The sequence below is a fragment of the Apium graveolens genome, chromosome 8 (assembly GCF_009905375.1).
Source record: "Apium graveolens cultivar Ventura chromosome 8, ASM990537v1, whole genome shotgun sequence".
NCBI lineage: Eukaryota > Viridiplantae > Streptophyta > Magnoliopsida > Apiales > Apiaceae > Apium > Apium graveolens.
In genome coordinates this window covers 66996953-67014013 of record NC_133654.1, presented here as the reverse complement: position 1 = coordinate 67014013, position 17061 = coordinate 66996953, and the positions used below count along the sequence as shown (strand labels likewise).

Genomic DNA, 17061 nt, shown 5'->3' with positions numbered 1-17061 from the left:
AACGGATTTTAGTACAGGATAGATTGCTCAGTTCTCAAAGAATGCATTAAGCTCCTCCTGTCACTCTTAAGAAATGCAGACCCCTAATCTTATCTGTTCTTCAAATTTTGTTCCTTCTACACATTCTTCTTCAATTTTATTCTGTAATTTCAAACAATTTATAGTTCCCAAACCACATACACATTTTAGATTGGGGTGTAATATTTTCTCATGGCTTGGTCAAGTACCCTTGAATTATTCACAAAATGGTACTTGTAGACCATCTTCTCTGCATAATTCTGGTAATTTCTTGTTAAAGTTTTAATCTTTTTGATTAATTTGAAGTTTCTTGTTATGGGTTTGGTTCATTTTGATTTTCTTGACATGGGTCTGTGTTCTTGATTGTTAATTAGCTGGTTTACTTCAAAAAGTTATGAACCTGAGTGTATTGTATTAAATTTAAATTTAGATTTTTTGAAGATGGGGAATTTTGTTTGAGGGGTATTTGAAATTATATGTTCTTGTTTATTTTCTATTGTAATTACACATGTTTATTGAGTTTGTTCTTTTGGGATTATGCTACATATGTTTAGGGAGGGGGAACGGGTGAAGGAGGTTTGCGATTAGGCTATCAGGCTTTCGATGAAACTTCGTTAATTTAGCTTTGCTATTGCTAAAGGCAGAAAGGATACTTGAGACTAAATTTTTTTGTTTGCAGCTTCTGGAGGAGTTGTTTGTAAATTATATCGTCGGTTGAATAAATGAGATACACAACTATTTGTATACTTTGATATAGCTATTCAAAGACGTCTGCATTATCATACATGTTAGAATTTGGGAACTACATAGTTTGGTAGAGCTTTATTTGTTTGTTATGTTCTGTTAGTACGGAGAGTTTATCTAATTTTCTTTTATTACTATGGATAACTGGTGGATTGATATACATATATTTTTTATTTTTGTTTTTGTTGTGTTCGTTTTAGCTACACACGATATTGCAGAAACCAGTCAGACTGAATCAGGCTTCATTGAAGTTGGGTACATATCTAGTGTTCACGGGCTTCAAGGAGAGGTGCGGGTGAATCCAAGCACCGGTTTTCCAGAATTGCGATTTTCCACGGTGAATGTCCTTAAATAGCTCTAAGCTCTGCATTATATCATTGTCTGTTTTCTTTTCTTGCCTGAGAGCCCATGTTAAAGTTAAGACTTATGTGCTTTTTAGCCGGGAAAAAGATGGTTGAGGCAACAAATTTCCGGAAGAGAGACCATTCAAGAAGTTACTTTGGTGGAGGGAAGGGGAGGGCATAAAGGACAGAAGAGTTGGATACTTAAACTAAATGAAGTTGACACAGTAGAGCAGGTTCTTGTTTGCAAGATGTGTTCTTTTTTACATTCTTGCAGTACTATATGAATATATTGGTTAATTAGGTCACCTTTCTATTACGAATAAATGATATAAATTTTATGATTTGCTTGAATATTGTTGGCCTGTATCTACGCCCCCTACATTATACATACACAAAACAAAAGAAGGTAAAGTGGGTAATAAGACTAGCATCTTCCCTTGTCACTGTAAGGTTGAACTGGGATTGGATTTGAATAGGTAGCTTTTGGATTAGTAGATGACCTTTTTCTCTGATTTCAGATATTATTGGTTTCAATAGTTTTCCATATTAATAAACTGAGCTTAGACAAGCTTTGAATGATCCTTGCCAAACTTGTATGTCAGGAACCTTTTTAATTACATCCTACTAATAAAATATGTTGTCTAACCTAAAGTAATCTTCTGCACAAATGTTATTTTATTGTAAATACGTTAGATTATTACATTTTCTTATCCAGTATACTCCCAGGCTCAGCAACTTGTTGGGTCAACTGTACTTGTTACAGAAGAAGAGAAACCATACTTGGAAGAAGGCGAGTTTTACACTCGTGATCTCGTTGGCATGACAGTTATACTTAAGGTCTGTATTTCTGTTCTAAATCAGTAATTTGGCATTATAAGTGAATGTATTCAAGTTATCTATGATGCATGTATCCTAACATGAAGCTTTTTTTAAAGAAGCTATGTATAAAGGAATTTTGATTTGAAGTCCATCTCTGGACAGATCCTACGTAATAGTGAAGGATTATAAGATGTTTGTCTATGTTTATACACACACACACACACACTCACACACTCACACACACATACCTACCTACCTACATACATACATACATACAGTAGATATGACTATAAACAAGAATCGGCACCTTACTTCAAACATCGAATAACATTTGTGCACAGTTAATTTGGCATCATACACGGGGAGTTCTGGGCTCGTCTGTTATGACTTGTGATTAGAAGCCATTAGTTGATTCTTCAAGATTCTTATTCTTCTTATATTGTCAATAGGAAACTGGTGAAAATGTGGGAACTGTTGTTAATGTTTTTGACAGTGGAGCTGGAGACCTTTTACAAGTTAGGCTTAATACATTTCCCAAACTCTCTGATGGAGCTGGAAAACCTGAAACAGAGATGCGTTCTTCTGCTCCACTTGTGTGGGTTCCATTTGTTGAGGCAATTGTTCCCACAGTTGATATGAACAAAAGAGAAATGTTGATTACACCTCCAAAAGGGCTTCTTGAGTTAAATGTACGCTCTGATGAAAGATCAAAGAAAGAAAGGCGCCAACTTGTAAGGCATACTCTTTTAATCTTTATGACTAACTTGTCGAATATATATCTTGCATAATCTCACTTTTTTCTGCATATCAATACCAAGATTTAAAGGTCTTCGACTTCCTTATGGAATCATAAGAAGCATCTTTGCTCTTATCAGGTTTCTATGTAAATCATGAGGAGAAAATTTTGTGACCTTTCTTTGGCTGTGTTAAATATAGTACTTAATTCTATTATAGTTAATATTAGTAATATTTCTCAAAATCTCTGGTACCTGTTCATTTTCCACATTACTAATGTACAAGTGGATCAACTTTGTTAGCAGAGTGATGCATGTTTGGCAGTTAGATACCTTTTACAATCTGATCTGTGGACTTTTTAAATCTTTGAAAATCCCTTTCCAGAAAATAACACAACTCCACTTTCCAATTTCTGTCTTAACTAGCTAAAGCTTAGAGTTGTCTAGTCTTTAATTTACACGTTTGATTTCCATGTTTTCTGTAGCTTCTTTCTATATATCCTTTCACTCCGTCCCCTGTCTATTCACATTCATAATACAATACAAAAGAGCTGTATACATACACCCGTAGGATATTAGGGAAAGCACAGTACAGTAGCTCCTGTTTGTGCGGCATTGATCAAGTGAAAACAAAAAAGCTTTAATCTTCCGAGGCAACAGCCACAATAAAATACCTTCTGGGAAAAATTTGGACATCCTTAAGTGTGTCTTAACTTTGCGAATTATGCTGTAATCTGCTTAGAAGTGTTGTCATTATTAATTTATTACTGTTTTCTGAAAAATAGATCGCAGTGGAGAAGTCCTACATAAGTATACATATGTTCATTGTCAAATTTTATTGCTGTTATAAACAAGACAGCAAAGCACTGAGTTGCATGTGCTTCTACATTTAGCTCTTTTATTTGCATTTTGATTTAGAAATAAGTTTTGTGCGATATCTGATAAATATGAATAACTTTGTGGATTTATTTTAAGGTTTTGTTGCATCCTGATCCTTGGAATGCAGTGTTGCAACTTTGCTAGTTATGTCTCATTATTAACGGTTTATTATCTATCTTTTGGATAAAGTGTGATCTTATTTAAAGGCCTTTGTGCATTTTAGGAATGGAAAGAGAGGAAGAAATTTCAGAAACGAGTAGTAGCTGCAAAGAAGAAGTTGAGTGACTTGGAGCAGCAGCATGTTTTTAATGGGTTTAGACGTGGGGGGAAATCCGAGGGGGCCTTGCTTGCAAATCAGATTGTAAATGTTAATTATAAATTACTTCGTCTGGCATTACAGAATATCGAAACATCCTCAAAGAGGTATAATTTATTACAAAGGGATTTATACTGCAATTTTACAATTCAAATGAAGCAGGAATCACTGAGGAAATCGACTATTTTTCAGGGAAATGACATCAATGTGGTCTTCTCGTTTCTCTTCCACTAAATTTTTTGTTTTCGTGAATTGAATTATTTGAATATATTTTGTCCGGTTGTTCCCTAGCTTGCTTAAATGTGCACACTGCAATACTAAGATAGATTCTTCTTCTGGGCTATGAATTGTTAAATGCCATTTTACTGGGGTATTGTGCCTGCTTCCTGGCTTGTTATTGGCCTCTTTAGATTGGTAGTATGTATTTCTCGTATTTTTCTCCTATATGAACATGGTGAAGCACATATCTGTTTTGTGAATTACATAAGATTATCAAAACCCTATGTGCTCACTTCCACATCTCTCATATATGCATTGACAATTATAATATGCATGATTTCCTTTCAGATGGGATTTGAGGGAGTATATTGAGGCCAATTCGATTGATCAAATGAGGTTTATCTTAAATGGATCTGGGGAAGTTTTAATTGGAAAAGAAGAGAAGGTCAAAACAAGTTCCAAGTTGCTAGAAAATGGTGAAGTTGCTATTGTTGTAGTCATGGATGATACTGGAAATCTGGGAAGTGAATTTGACCCCGAAATAGTTACTACTTCAAGTACAGCGGACTCTCCATGCATGTTTCTTCATTCGCTACTTTCTGAAGATCATAAATTGGTAAAGATTGTAATGTATCTACATTGAATTGCACAAGTTCCATTCAACTATAATGCCAACTGACAATGAAATACATCACTAGGTATTCGGGCCCGTGTTCCTATTTGAATTGAAGACTGCAACTTTTTTTTCTGCTCATATACCATATCTAGGAGAATAAAATCAATCAACAATTGCTTAAGGCCTGCACACAACAAAACTTTATCGCTTGAATTTGCTTGGGTTTCAATTTTCATATAATTTAGTGGACACAAAATTGAGCATACATATATACGCATTAGTCAAATAAATGATAAATGATTTCCTTTGTTATGTGAAATTGTTTTGACAGAACTCTTCGTGAATGCAGATAAAAGACCTTAAATCCGTGCCACTGATCTTTGTTTCCCCTGCTAATGTAATGGGTACTCTTCAAACCATGTTCTCTGAAAATGATCACTTCGGGTTTGATGACAAGAAGGTTAGTGATACATTTTGAATTCTTCCTCTGGACTTTTACATTGCTTTACCTGCCACCTTTTAGGTAATTGAACATTTTCCCTATGCGACATCATTTGGAGTCAATCTTAAGCTAGTGCAGATGTAGATTTACATAATAGTAATGTGAGACCATCACTCTGGTTTTTTATTTTTTTTGTCTTTTATGCCTTTATGCAGAAATTCTCACAACCTCCAAACTGTTTAAATATCTTTCATAAGTTTCAACATAGTTCTAAATTACTAGCATATTTTTCTAAAGGTTTGGGGGGGGGGGAGTTCATGAACATAAATTAGGGATATTCCTTACGATACCCTTTTGGTTGACTTTTCCAAATGGTACCATTCCTTCTTTTTGACTTGCTAGTAGTACCTTTGTATTTTTGGTTTCACGTCTATTTTACCATTTCGTTATCCAAATGTTAGTGAAACGTTAAAATATAAGGGCACCACAAGTAGAAGTCAAAAAATTAGTGGTATTGGTCACAAAAGTCGATAGTACAATGGTACCATAGAGAAAATCCATAAACATATTTTCTGGAATTTATTTTTGTTAAATTTTTTTGTTGAAATATGTTTCTATTATTCTATATGTAATAGATTGTTACGGTTGAAAAAACATTTTTTTAAAATTGAACTGGGTAATTAAGTCATTTACTTGTATAATAACGTTTGACTAACGCAATGGCATGATATACACCAAAACATAAAATACAAGGGTACCACATCTAAGTAAAAAAGAAGCAATGATACTATTTGAAAAAGTCAAAACCAAAATGATACCATTAAGAATATCCTAATAAATTATCTGCGTCTTAGACTAGGGATAAGGCTTCTTTCTTTCAGGACAGAATGTGTATGTTTTCTTCAGTTTGGTTTATCAAGCTCCCTATGAATATCTCTGAAAATTTGCTTCTTAGATTTGTTATGATGTAATTCTTACGTCTAAATTTCCTGCTTAAATCTTTTAGGTCTGGTTCTTGGAAGAAGAGAAGCTACCCGTGGTTAGTAAGTCTGCAGATGAACTTGACAAGCATAAGATTTTAATGCAGACGCCATGGGAGATACTGCAAGTACCAGTTGGATCAGGAGGGTTTATTAGCTCACTTTCATCAGAGGATATTTTAGAGAATCTTTCCGACATGGGTGTAGAGTATATCGAGGTTAGGCACTTTGCTTCTGGAAATTACTTTTATGTCAGATATCCATTAAGAAATGATCATTCTGTTGAAGTCTTATTTTTAGTTTTTTGAAAGGTAAAATACTTATTCTTTCCTCTTCATCATTATCTATAAAAGCATACTAATTGAGGTGTAGGTTGTGGCAATATTATTTTGAATTTCAATTTGAGGTCATATAATTATCTATTCTGTTATCTGTAGAATAAAACCTTGGTAATTAAAAACTGTGTAAGAAAATACTTGTATAAGTATTAATGATCCAATATTAGTTCATTGTATAATTAATTAGTTATGTTGATTTGATAATTTGTAACAAGTGAAGAAGTTATCATCTACACAAACGGTGAAATGTTACATTATACCAAGTACAACCAGATTTACTATCATAACTGTAAAACCATCTGATTTATATCTGAAACCGAACAACTCCTTGACTTTAGCCAAGTGGATCAAACTTGTTTACGGAAGCCGAGAGTCCAAATCTCCAAGTGGTTGAGAATCCAAGCCTATGTAGTGGGAAATTGGTGTGTGTGAGATTCACAAAAAGAAACACAAAAAAAACCTAAGGACATGTAATCTGATGTCTTGTAATGTGTTGGTAAAAGTTGCTTGATTAGAACCTAACATCATGTGCTTGAGGAGCTAAAAGTGGAATCCGACAAACATTAGAAAATAACAAAAAAAACACTCTTTAGCAAATGCTGATATGTGCATCAGTTGTTAAATTGGTTTATCTTCATTCAATTTCTCTTTAATTTATGCATGGAAACAAAAAGAAGTCTGATATCCTGTAGAGTCTTGAAATCTTATCTTTTGCCATCACTCATTCTTATCTGTAGGTATGCGCTGCTAATCAGAGATACAGCGAAGGTCAGTTAGTTGACCTAGTTCATTCACGCGGAGCACATATCGGAATTAAGTATTTTAAGAATACAGACAAAAGTGAGGAAAATTTTCACATGATCTTCTCAACGGATTTTGTAAAAAAGTTGACGAAGGATCTTGATAAACTCCATCTTCAGGCCATCGAAAAACGAAACGCACACATCTGCATGGTGGACAAGGAGTGGATTGACATCACTCCCTCATCTAATAACTCATATGAGTTTCGTAGTTCAATATACAGTACATTGAAAGCTTGTTCCCCGAGCAAAGTTTGTTTCATGGAGGTCCAGGAGTAAAATTGTTGTAATCTTTTCAGTAAGTCAATCCCCAGCATTAGAATATGATCAAAGTAGTTATTATGTTGTGTATGCAATGAATAGTATAGTCTGTCATTAGTAAATACAGGAAGAACATAGACTTGCACAATATAGAAGGAAAATTGATTAATATAATTATACATAAACACGGACTGATGAGTAAGTAGCAGCTAGACAAATTTGGATTAATTAATTTATTCACTCTCATAGCATGGTTTTTAAATGAGAAATGTAAAAATTAAGAGAATTTCTTAAACACAATTTAAAAAAATGAGAAATGATAGGAATTTCAAAATTTGTCCTGAAAAATTACATATGCATTCACAAATCAAAATGTATTTTTTAAGTATGTTTAAATTAGTAAACAAAATCCATTATAGATGAGTTAGGGTGTGTTTGGTATTGTTGTTACTGGCCGCAACAACCGTTTTTCGCTAAAAAACAGTTAAAAAATTGTTTAGTAAAATTTAAAGTTTCTCTTCGGAAAAGTGTTTTTGGCATAAAAGCTGCTGTTAGAGAAAGTAAGCCCACCATATTTTTAGAAAAAATTGTTTTTCAACTTTTGCGGGAAACAGATGTCGATTTCACCATCAAACCTTACCAAAAACATTATTATTTTTAATTTTTTGCATCAAAACATGTACATATCAAAAAAATTACCAAATAGTTATCTAATTTTTACAACACTTTTTTCAGCAGCACTTTTTTCTAACAGCACAACAATTTTTAACAGCAATCCCAAACAGAGCCTTAGACTAGTTTTGTGAAATATTAAAATTTGTAATCGTGGACTTTTCTTAATACCAAACATGAAATTTCGGATTAAAATGAAATGTACAGTTACAAATTTAGAATATTTACGGAAGCACTTCCTAGAGAACTAAAAACATCTAAACTAACCATTTTTTTTGGCTAAGTTTGTTGTATATATATAAAATAATTTTGGATTACATGAATTTTGAGGGATTCTCCCTCTGCACCTTGGCGAACCAAGGGAACTATCTATGAAATGAAAGTAATTAGTCTCACGCGGGGATGAAGGAACCTAAATATAATACAACAATGAAGAAACAAACTAGATGGCGCCCCTGCCAAACCTCTCAGCCAAGTGACTTGAAGACAAACTAGCAATTAAACAAGGCCAAGACATCTCCTTAGCATACTAGTTTTCCAAGATGCATCCATGTTGGGCAACACTCTGAGTTAACATGGAGCTAACAGATTAACAAAGGCTAAGGCATCTTCTTAGCATGATGGCTCATCCCCGCTAGTTTCAAATGTAACACACAACAAGGATCAAGAACAATCGAATCAACAAGACCAACATTAACAGGAGCTAAACTTCAGATAGAACTAACTTTCCCTTAGAGAGGGAACTAGCACCCAACCAATCTGCAACCATGAAATAACCAAACCAACCAGTCTGCGTCTAAGGCCCAGAAATCAACACCTACTAAGCATACAAGCACTCTTCAATGAGGACCGGCTAAGCATAGAACAAACTGACCAATAGTGCTCATGACATGGTTGTCCAGTATAGGTATCAACCCTTTACGCTTTGTACAACTCAAACAAGGTGCTCAAACTTGAACTAATTTGTCCGAGAATGCAGAGTATAAACCTAACCAACCAGATTAGGTGTTAAGCATAAAATGCCGTATAGCTAGAGCCCCAAACTTGAGTTAAGCTAAGCATAATTAGCTTGAAAACTCCCATTCAAGTCTAAGCACAATGATTCATCAACTACTAAGCATACAAGCACTTTTTATTGCGACCCAAAATGCCGTGACAAGAACAAATAGGAGCCAACTAAGATGCAGCCAACCCAAGCCCACTAAGAGTAAAAGAACCACTGAAAGCCATCCAAAACCAACCACAATTACGATTAACCAAAATGAGCTAGACACGAACAACATGCAGTTTGACATAGACTAGGCATCTCCCTAGTGTGCAGCTCATCCTTGCTAACATCAATAGAATAACAATCGCAATAAAAAAAACTACTAAGATGCCAAATTACGAGAAGCCAAACTGATCTTGTGGGGGAACATGGCAACCATCCAATCTGCAACCAAAATCATGTGAACAAAGTGACACAAGCTAAATCCAGTTGTTTAACATATACTAAACATCCAAGCACTCTTCCATGAAACCCAACAGAGATTAACAAAAAATCAGCCAAGTCCATGTAGTTGAGGTTGTCCAGTACGTGCAACATCAACCCACACAATCAATGCCAACTTAAACAAGGTGACAAGGCTTGAACTAAGTGTAGCATGACGACTGTAAGGGGTGGGAATCCAAGAACCAAGAAGAATAGATGTTTGAGCAGCCCAACACAACAAACAGCCCAGTGCGAGAGCTCCACAAACAGCATCACCAGCCCTTCCTTATAAATCAAGTTGCTCAAGCTTGTATTTACACAGGATCCGACAGGCTTTGTTGAAGTAAGCAAACCCAAACTGTAAGAGTGATGTTAACGCTGCCTTATAATATGAACCCCAAGCTTTGTAGTCGCCTTAGCACAATCAGCAAAGAACAAGTCCTCCAGGTTAAAGCCTAGTGGTACAGCAGTACTAAGCATTCAAGCACTCTTCCATGCCTCCAAGAGGTTCTAATCGGGGTGACTTGAAGTAAGCAAAGAGGTCAGGGGGTTACAAGCACAGAAAATCTGTCCAGCGACCGAGAATGAGGCATCCCAACGAAACAAAACAAACCCAACGAATAATTGTTAAGGCTTTTCTCCAATGAATTATAAGCAAAATAATGAAATTAAGCATGTTAATAGCTTGAAGGCAGCAGGAAAACAACTAGGAGCCAGGCTGGAAAAGATGAGAGGGGGAAAGGGGGAAGATTTGAAAGGAGAGGGGGAAATGAAATTTGAAATTTTAATGGGCGGGATCCAAAAAAGGAAGGAATTTGAATTTTGAAAAAGTTCAGTTGGGCGGGTTACCATAAATGGAAAAAAATGAAAATGAGTTTGAAAAGCAAATCTGAACTTGAAGAATCAATCCAACCATGGAGAAAATGAACCAATAAACCCAGCAAAGAAGCTAAGAACAAAGCTTTAATCTGCGAACATGGCCTGAACCACAAAGAAATTTCCATGGCTCGTGACCAAAACTTCAAGAACAGGTTTAAACTATTCAAAAAAGGCTAAGAAAAGAGTAAAAAGTGAGAAAAATTTCAAGAAACAAAGTAAATATGAAGCAAAGGCTTCGAACATTGCTGGGTAAGCAACAAATCAGAAGAAAATCAAGAACATATCTTGATTTTTGAAAGCAAGAGTGCTGGAAATTTGAAAAGAAAGAAGGAGAGAGAAGAGAGCATTTATGCACAAGAGACTCTCAAAACGGCCAACAACTAACTAACTAAACTAACCACTTTACTTAACTCAATCATAAGAAAAATAAAGTAAACAATGTCGATTGAACCAATCACTTAACTATTCACTTGATTGATTACATGAATATCAATAGGTACAAGATCCGAATGATCTCCTAAATAGTAGTGTAGTTATCCTTATCTCTTGACAAGCTTATCAGTAATTCTAACAAAGTAACAAATTACAACAAATAAGTATACAACAAGATTATTATCTTAAATAGTCGTCAGAAGTGTCAAGACACGGTAGTCTTGTTATCCCCCCTCAAGCGCGGCAAGATGTCAACAATGCCAAGCTTACTGAACTGACGAAGAAAAGCAGCCTTAGGCAAGGGCTTGGTGAGCAAGTCAGCTACTTGATCTATGGACGAAATGTGATAAACCTCAATGCCTTTTCTCTAAACTTGTTCTCTAACAAAATGAAAATCAAGCGCTATGTGCTTCATACGGCTATGAAAGACTGGATTGTGGCAGAGATATGTGGTGCTTAAATTGTCACAGAAAACACGTGGAGCAGTATAAAGAGGTCATTTCAGCTCGTACAACAAATTAGATACCCAATTTTTCTCAGCTACAACACTAGCTACAACACGGTACTCTGCTTTAGTAGAAGAACATGCAACAGACCTTTGTTTCTTTGAAGACCAGCTTACAAGAGAGGCACCATAATAAATGACAAAACCAGTGGTAGAAGTCCGATCATCCAAATTCCCAGCCCAGTCAGAATCTGCATACACTCGTAGATTTGTATCATTTTTACAACTGATTGTTAGACCAAATGTGTGAGTAAGCTTAAGATATCTAAGCAAGCGCTTAACAACCAATCAATGAGAATGTTGAGGATGATGCAAATATTGAGCTAATTTGTTTACAACAAAAGCAATGTCGGGCCGAGTAAAGGAAAGGTACTGAAACTTACCAATAATTCTTCGATACTCAGTGATATTGACAGCTGAACCATTGGTATCAATAGTTAAGGAAAGAAAAGAGCTCATAGGCGTGGGCATTCCATTACTCTCGTGCATATTATGCTCAACCGGTAAATCTTGAATATACTTATGTTGAGATAAAATAAGACCACCAGGATATCGATTTACTTCAACATCCAAAAAATAGTGGAGATCTCCAAGATCTTTCAAAGAAAACCGGGTAGATAGCGTCGTAATAACCTGTTTGGAATATGTTGTAGGCTTGATGATAATTTACCAAAACACCTTAGTAGATTTAGTTAAGTGATTTTGTTGCTTTCAACGGATAATCTTCTCTGTCATCAGTTGAAAGAGTAGCTTATGTTTAAATAAGTATTTATAGCATATTTTTGTGTACTGTAATGTCTTAGAGATTTAGAAGTTGTAGGATATTCTAAGTCATGTTGACTACAAGAATGATATGCAAAATAGGTTGGCTAATTGTATATATTAGATGCCTTGTAATTTTATATAAGTGAAATTGAGTCAACTGCTATGGAAATACTTTCAACGGATGTTTCTACAAGGCTTCGACGGATGACCCAAGTCACATTTGACAGATGATCAAACAGAGTCTCGACGGATGATTCGACATAGTCTCGACGGATGATCCAACAGAGTCTCAACGGATAACAAATTCAAATAGGAGTTGATAGTGACTTGACAGTCACATGGGTTAATTATACATAAAAGGAATGCGGCAGCCTGTAATCAGGATTATGAAGATCAAGAACCATTTCCATTTCCATGCTAACTTGAAGAAATACAAAGATGCTGGATGGAAAAATGAAGAAACATGTGATTAGACTTAGACATGTTTGTTTTATTAGTTTGTCTTTTTCACATGTAACTTGGAATATATAAACCAAGAGTAGCAAGTAGAAAAATATTGATTGAAAGAACTGAGAAATAGATAAGGCATAATCTGTTAAGAATTTCTTAGTTCTCTCTGTTGTAAATTCACTTGTAAGCAACTGTGTTCATTTTTGCATCACAGAGATCTTCTACATTTATATATATCTCTGGTGGAAACAACAATCCACCAGAAAGTTTTTAAACATCCTTGTTTATTTACTTTGTGTTTGAATACTCAAATATTTCTTATCCGCACTTAGCATATTCATACACAGTTATATTTATATTTGCAAGAAGTTTTAAAAGATTGAAAAGAAACCAAGAACTACATTCATCCCCCTTCTGTAATTCTACTTTTTAGATTGTTTGAGAATAACAATTGGTATCAGAGCAAGCTCTTGACACACTAAGAGTTTAAAGATCAAAGCAACTAAGAAGATGAGCAGAAAAGATGTTGGAGTAAAGATCTCGTTCTTGGATAAAGACAACTATCACCATTGGAAGGTGAAAATGCACCTGCATCTTCTCTCTCAAGATGAAAGATATGTTGATTGCATTGAGAAAGGCCCTCATGTTCCTCGAAGAGCTGCTACAGATACTGAAGGTGCTGTAGGCAATGATCAAAGTGTTCCAAAGCTAAAATCAGAATGTACGGATGAAGACATTGAGCAAGTACACAAAGACAAGAAGGCTATGAACATTTTGTTCAATGGTCTTGATGGAGATATGTTTGACAATATCATCAACTGCAAAACTGCTAAAGATATTTAGGAAACAATTCAAATCATATATGATGGAACTGAACAAGTGAGGGAAAACAAGATGCAACTTCTAATCCAGCAGTATGAGCACTTTCATTGTGAAGACAGTGAATCGCTAAGTGACATCTTTAGTAGATTTCAAAATCTATTAAATGCACTAAAACTGCATGGAAGAGTCTATCAAACAAAAGATTTAAACTTGAAATTCCTTAGATCTCTACTAAAAGAGTGGAATCCTATGACTGTCTCCATAAAAAATTCTCAAGATTACAAGGAATTTACTTTGGAGAGACTGTATGGCATTCTAAAAACTTATGAGCTTGAGATGGAACAAGATGAGCAGATAGAGAAAGGAAGGAAGAAGGGAGTATCCATAGCTTTGGTGGCTGAACAAGAGAAAGTGAAAGAGATGAAGGTTGAAGCTATGGAATCTGCACCAAACTCCAGGATTTGTGAAGGCAAAGGAAAAGGGCTAATGGCTGAGCATGAAGATCATCTCAGTCAGGATGAAATGGAAGACATAGATGAACATCTAGCTTTCCTGTCAAGAAGGTTTTCCAAGCTCAAATTCAAAAAGAATTTTGGAGCAGCCAATCCAAATGGAAACATGATGGATAAGTCCAAATTCAAGTGTTTCAAATATGGCTTGAGTGGTCATTTTGGAAGTGAATGCAGAAAGCCTGATTCTGAAAGAAAGAAGTTTGAGCTTGTGGATTACAAAAAGAAGTACTTTGAATTGCTCAAACAAAAGGAAAGGGCTTTCTTGACTCAAGATAATGACTGGGCGGCTGATGGGGTATATGAAGATCAATAAACAAGCTATGTCAATCTAGCTCTAATGGCCAAATCAGATGAAGCAGAAGTCAGTTCTTCAAGCAATCAGGTAATCACTACTAATCTAGCACATCTTTCTAAAGATGAGTGTAATGATGCTATAAATGACATGTCAACAAAATTATATCACTTGCGTGTTACACTTAAATCTCTTACTAAAGAAAACACAAAAATTAAGGAAAATAATTTGTTTTTAAGTGAAAGAAATACTGTGTTAGAAACTCAATTCGTTGAGTTTGAGAAACTGAAAATAGAGTGTAGAATTGCTAAGGAAGAACTAACTGAATCTTTAAAGAAAGAAGAGATTTTAAGAAAGCAGCTTGAACGAGAGCAAAAGGTAATCAAGGCCTGGAAATCATCAAGAGATGTACATACTCAAATTGCTAAAGTTCAAGGCATATAATCTTTCTGTGAAGAAGCCTGGAAAAAAGCAAGGAGAAACTGGATCTTGGTTTGATAGAAGGACTTTCAACGGATGTGGATTCAACGGATAATGAAGATTATTCATCAAATGATAAAAGGAATTATCCGTCGAAAGACAAAGAACCACATTTGTCGAATGAAAGAAAACCAATTAGCAAAGCTAAACTATCCAAACTCAATGAGAATATGGATCAGTTTCTAAGAACTCAGGTGAATCAAGTCAAGTCAAGGAAAATATAAGAGTTAATGTAGGGCATCTGTCAATGAAGCAACTGAGTGACAGATTGGAGAAAATTGAGGTCAAGACAGATTCCAAAAGGAAAAATTACAGGAATGGGAAAGTAGGAATTAACAAATATAACAACTACACACCTGATAAATATGCACCTAGAAAAATCTGTGTTAAGTGTGATAATGTTAATCATTTGTCTGTTAACTGTACATCTACTATGTCTGCACCCATGTCTGCACCCATGTCTGCACCTCCTTCATTTTCCAACATGCCCACAATGCCTATGAATGTTATGTCTGCACAAAATTTAAATGCACAATTTGCTAATATACAATTTGCACAAAATCCTTACTATGCTGCAGTCAGTATGCCTTAAACGCCATTTAGCATGCCTTATTGGAATAACATGTTTGCACATAATATGCCATTTCATGTCGACCAACCTGTGCATGATAATTCTGCAATTCTTAATGGTTTTCAAAGCCCTACTCAAATGACCAAGGCTGAATCTCAATCACCTAAGTCAATTGAGGACAAGCCTAAGAAACCTAAAAAGAAGGCTAACAAGGCAGGACCCAAGGAAACTTGGGTACCAAAATCAACTTGATTTGATTTTGATGTGTGCAGGGAAACAAAAAGAATCTTTGGTATCTGGATAGTGGTTGCTCAAGACACATGACTGGAGATTCTACCCTGCTCACTGAATTCAAAGAGAAAGCTGACCCAAGTATTACTTTTGGAGATGACAGCAAAAGATATACTGTGGGATATGGCTTGATTTATAAAGACAATGTCATAATTGAAGAAGTTGCTCTAGTGGATGGACTCAAACACAATCTTTTGAGTGTCAGCCAGCTTTATGATAAGGGCAACTCAGTAACATTCAACTCAGAAGCCTGTGTTGCTACAAACAAAAAGAACAACAAAGTGGTTCTCACTGGAGTAAGAAAAGGGAATATGTATCTAGCTGACTTCAACACATCAAGTGCAAATTCTAATACTTGTATTTTCAGCAAAGCAAGTCAAGATGAAAGTTGGTTGTGGCACAAGAAACTGTCCCATCTGAACTTCAGGACTATGAATGAGATCTTGTAAGAGGCATTCCTCAAGTTGAGTTCTCAAAGGATGGACTGTGTGATGCCTTGTTGCCCAGTGAAGATACAATTGTTTAAGGGGGGTTGGATACAATTGTATAAATGTTTCGAACAAGTAATAAAATATAACAGCTTTTTATATATCTGATAAAAACTGTTACAAAACTCTCTCAAGAAATACTGATGTTCTTGAGAGCTGCTAGGTCAAATGATAATCGAGATCTATACACTACGTGATGACCTAAACTGTGTTTATATACTACACAGCTACAACAAATCAATCTAAGATATGCATTATCAAAAGCTAACTGAAACTGATACATATCTTCAACTGAATAGATAAAGTCCTATAACTCAGACGTAAAAGATATCTACTCCATAATACAAGGAACATGATAAATCTTCTAAGCTGGCTGTCTTCAAATACTGATGACATCCAAATGTTGATGATGTGTCAAATCCTGACGACACATCAAATACTGATGACACCAAACAGCCAGATCCTGAGCTTCTTCTGATCATTGAGAATTCAATATGTAACAATCTCCCCCAATTTATGCTTAATGTAATGAAGCACAAATTCCATTCTCAATGATGCCAAAACCAATCTACAAAATGCAGAAGGAGTAAAGCTTACTTCAGTATCTTCAGATAACTGAAAGTTGTTTCCAGAAAGTTTTTCAATCTTTCTTCCTCCTTGTCTCGTAGGACTTTAACAAGCTTTTTCTTCAACTCTCTCTTCTCTTCAGTGTCTTCTCCAAGCCGATAGATGGCTGATCTCAACTTAGAAATTGAGCTTTTGCTTATCTCAAGATCACCAATCAACATGTAGCTTAAACTGACATTTTCATGATCAAGACTGAAGGATAACTGAGGACTGTTGAGAAAAACTTGTAGCACTCCATCTCCCTTTTTCATCTTCATTTCTTGACCTGTATAAGTTTTGTACTCAAAAACATAA

The 17061-nt window shown here is 35.3% G+C and overlaps 1 protein-coding gene across 1 annotated transcript; it reads left to right on the top strand.

The window, feature by feature from the left end:
• On the top strand, positions 1-7697 carry LOC141677285 (uncharacterized). The gene is made up of 10 exons (XM_074483142.1): positions 1-281; positions 963-1099; positions 1202-1339; positions 1833-1943; positions 2375-2656; positions 3762-3961; positions 4422-4689; positions 5039-5149; positions 6138-6329; positions 7187-7697. The coding sequence occupies exons 1-10, from the start codon at positions 74-76 to the stop codon at positions 7526-7528; spliced, it is 1989 nt and encodes a 662-aa protein (XP_074339243.1). The 5' UTR covers positions 1-73; the 3' UTR covers positions 7529-7697.
• Positions 7698-17061: the final 9364 nt, after the last annotated feature.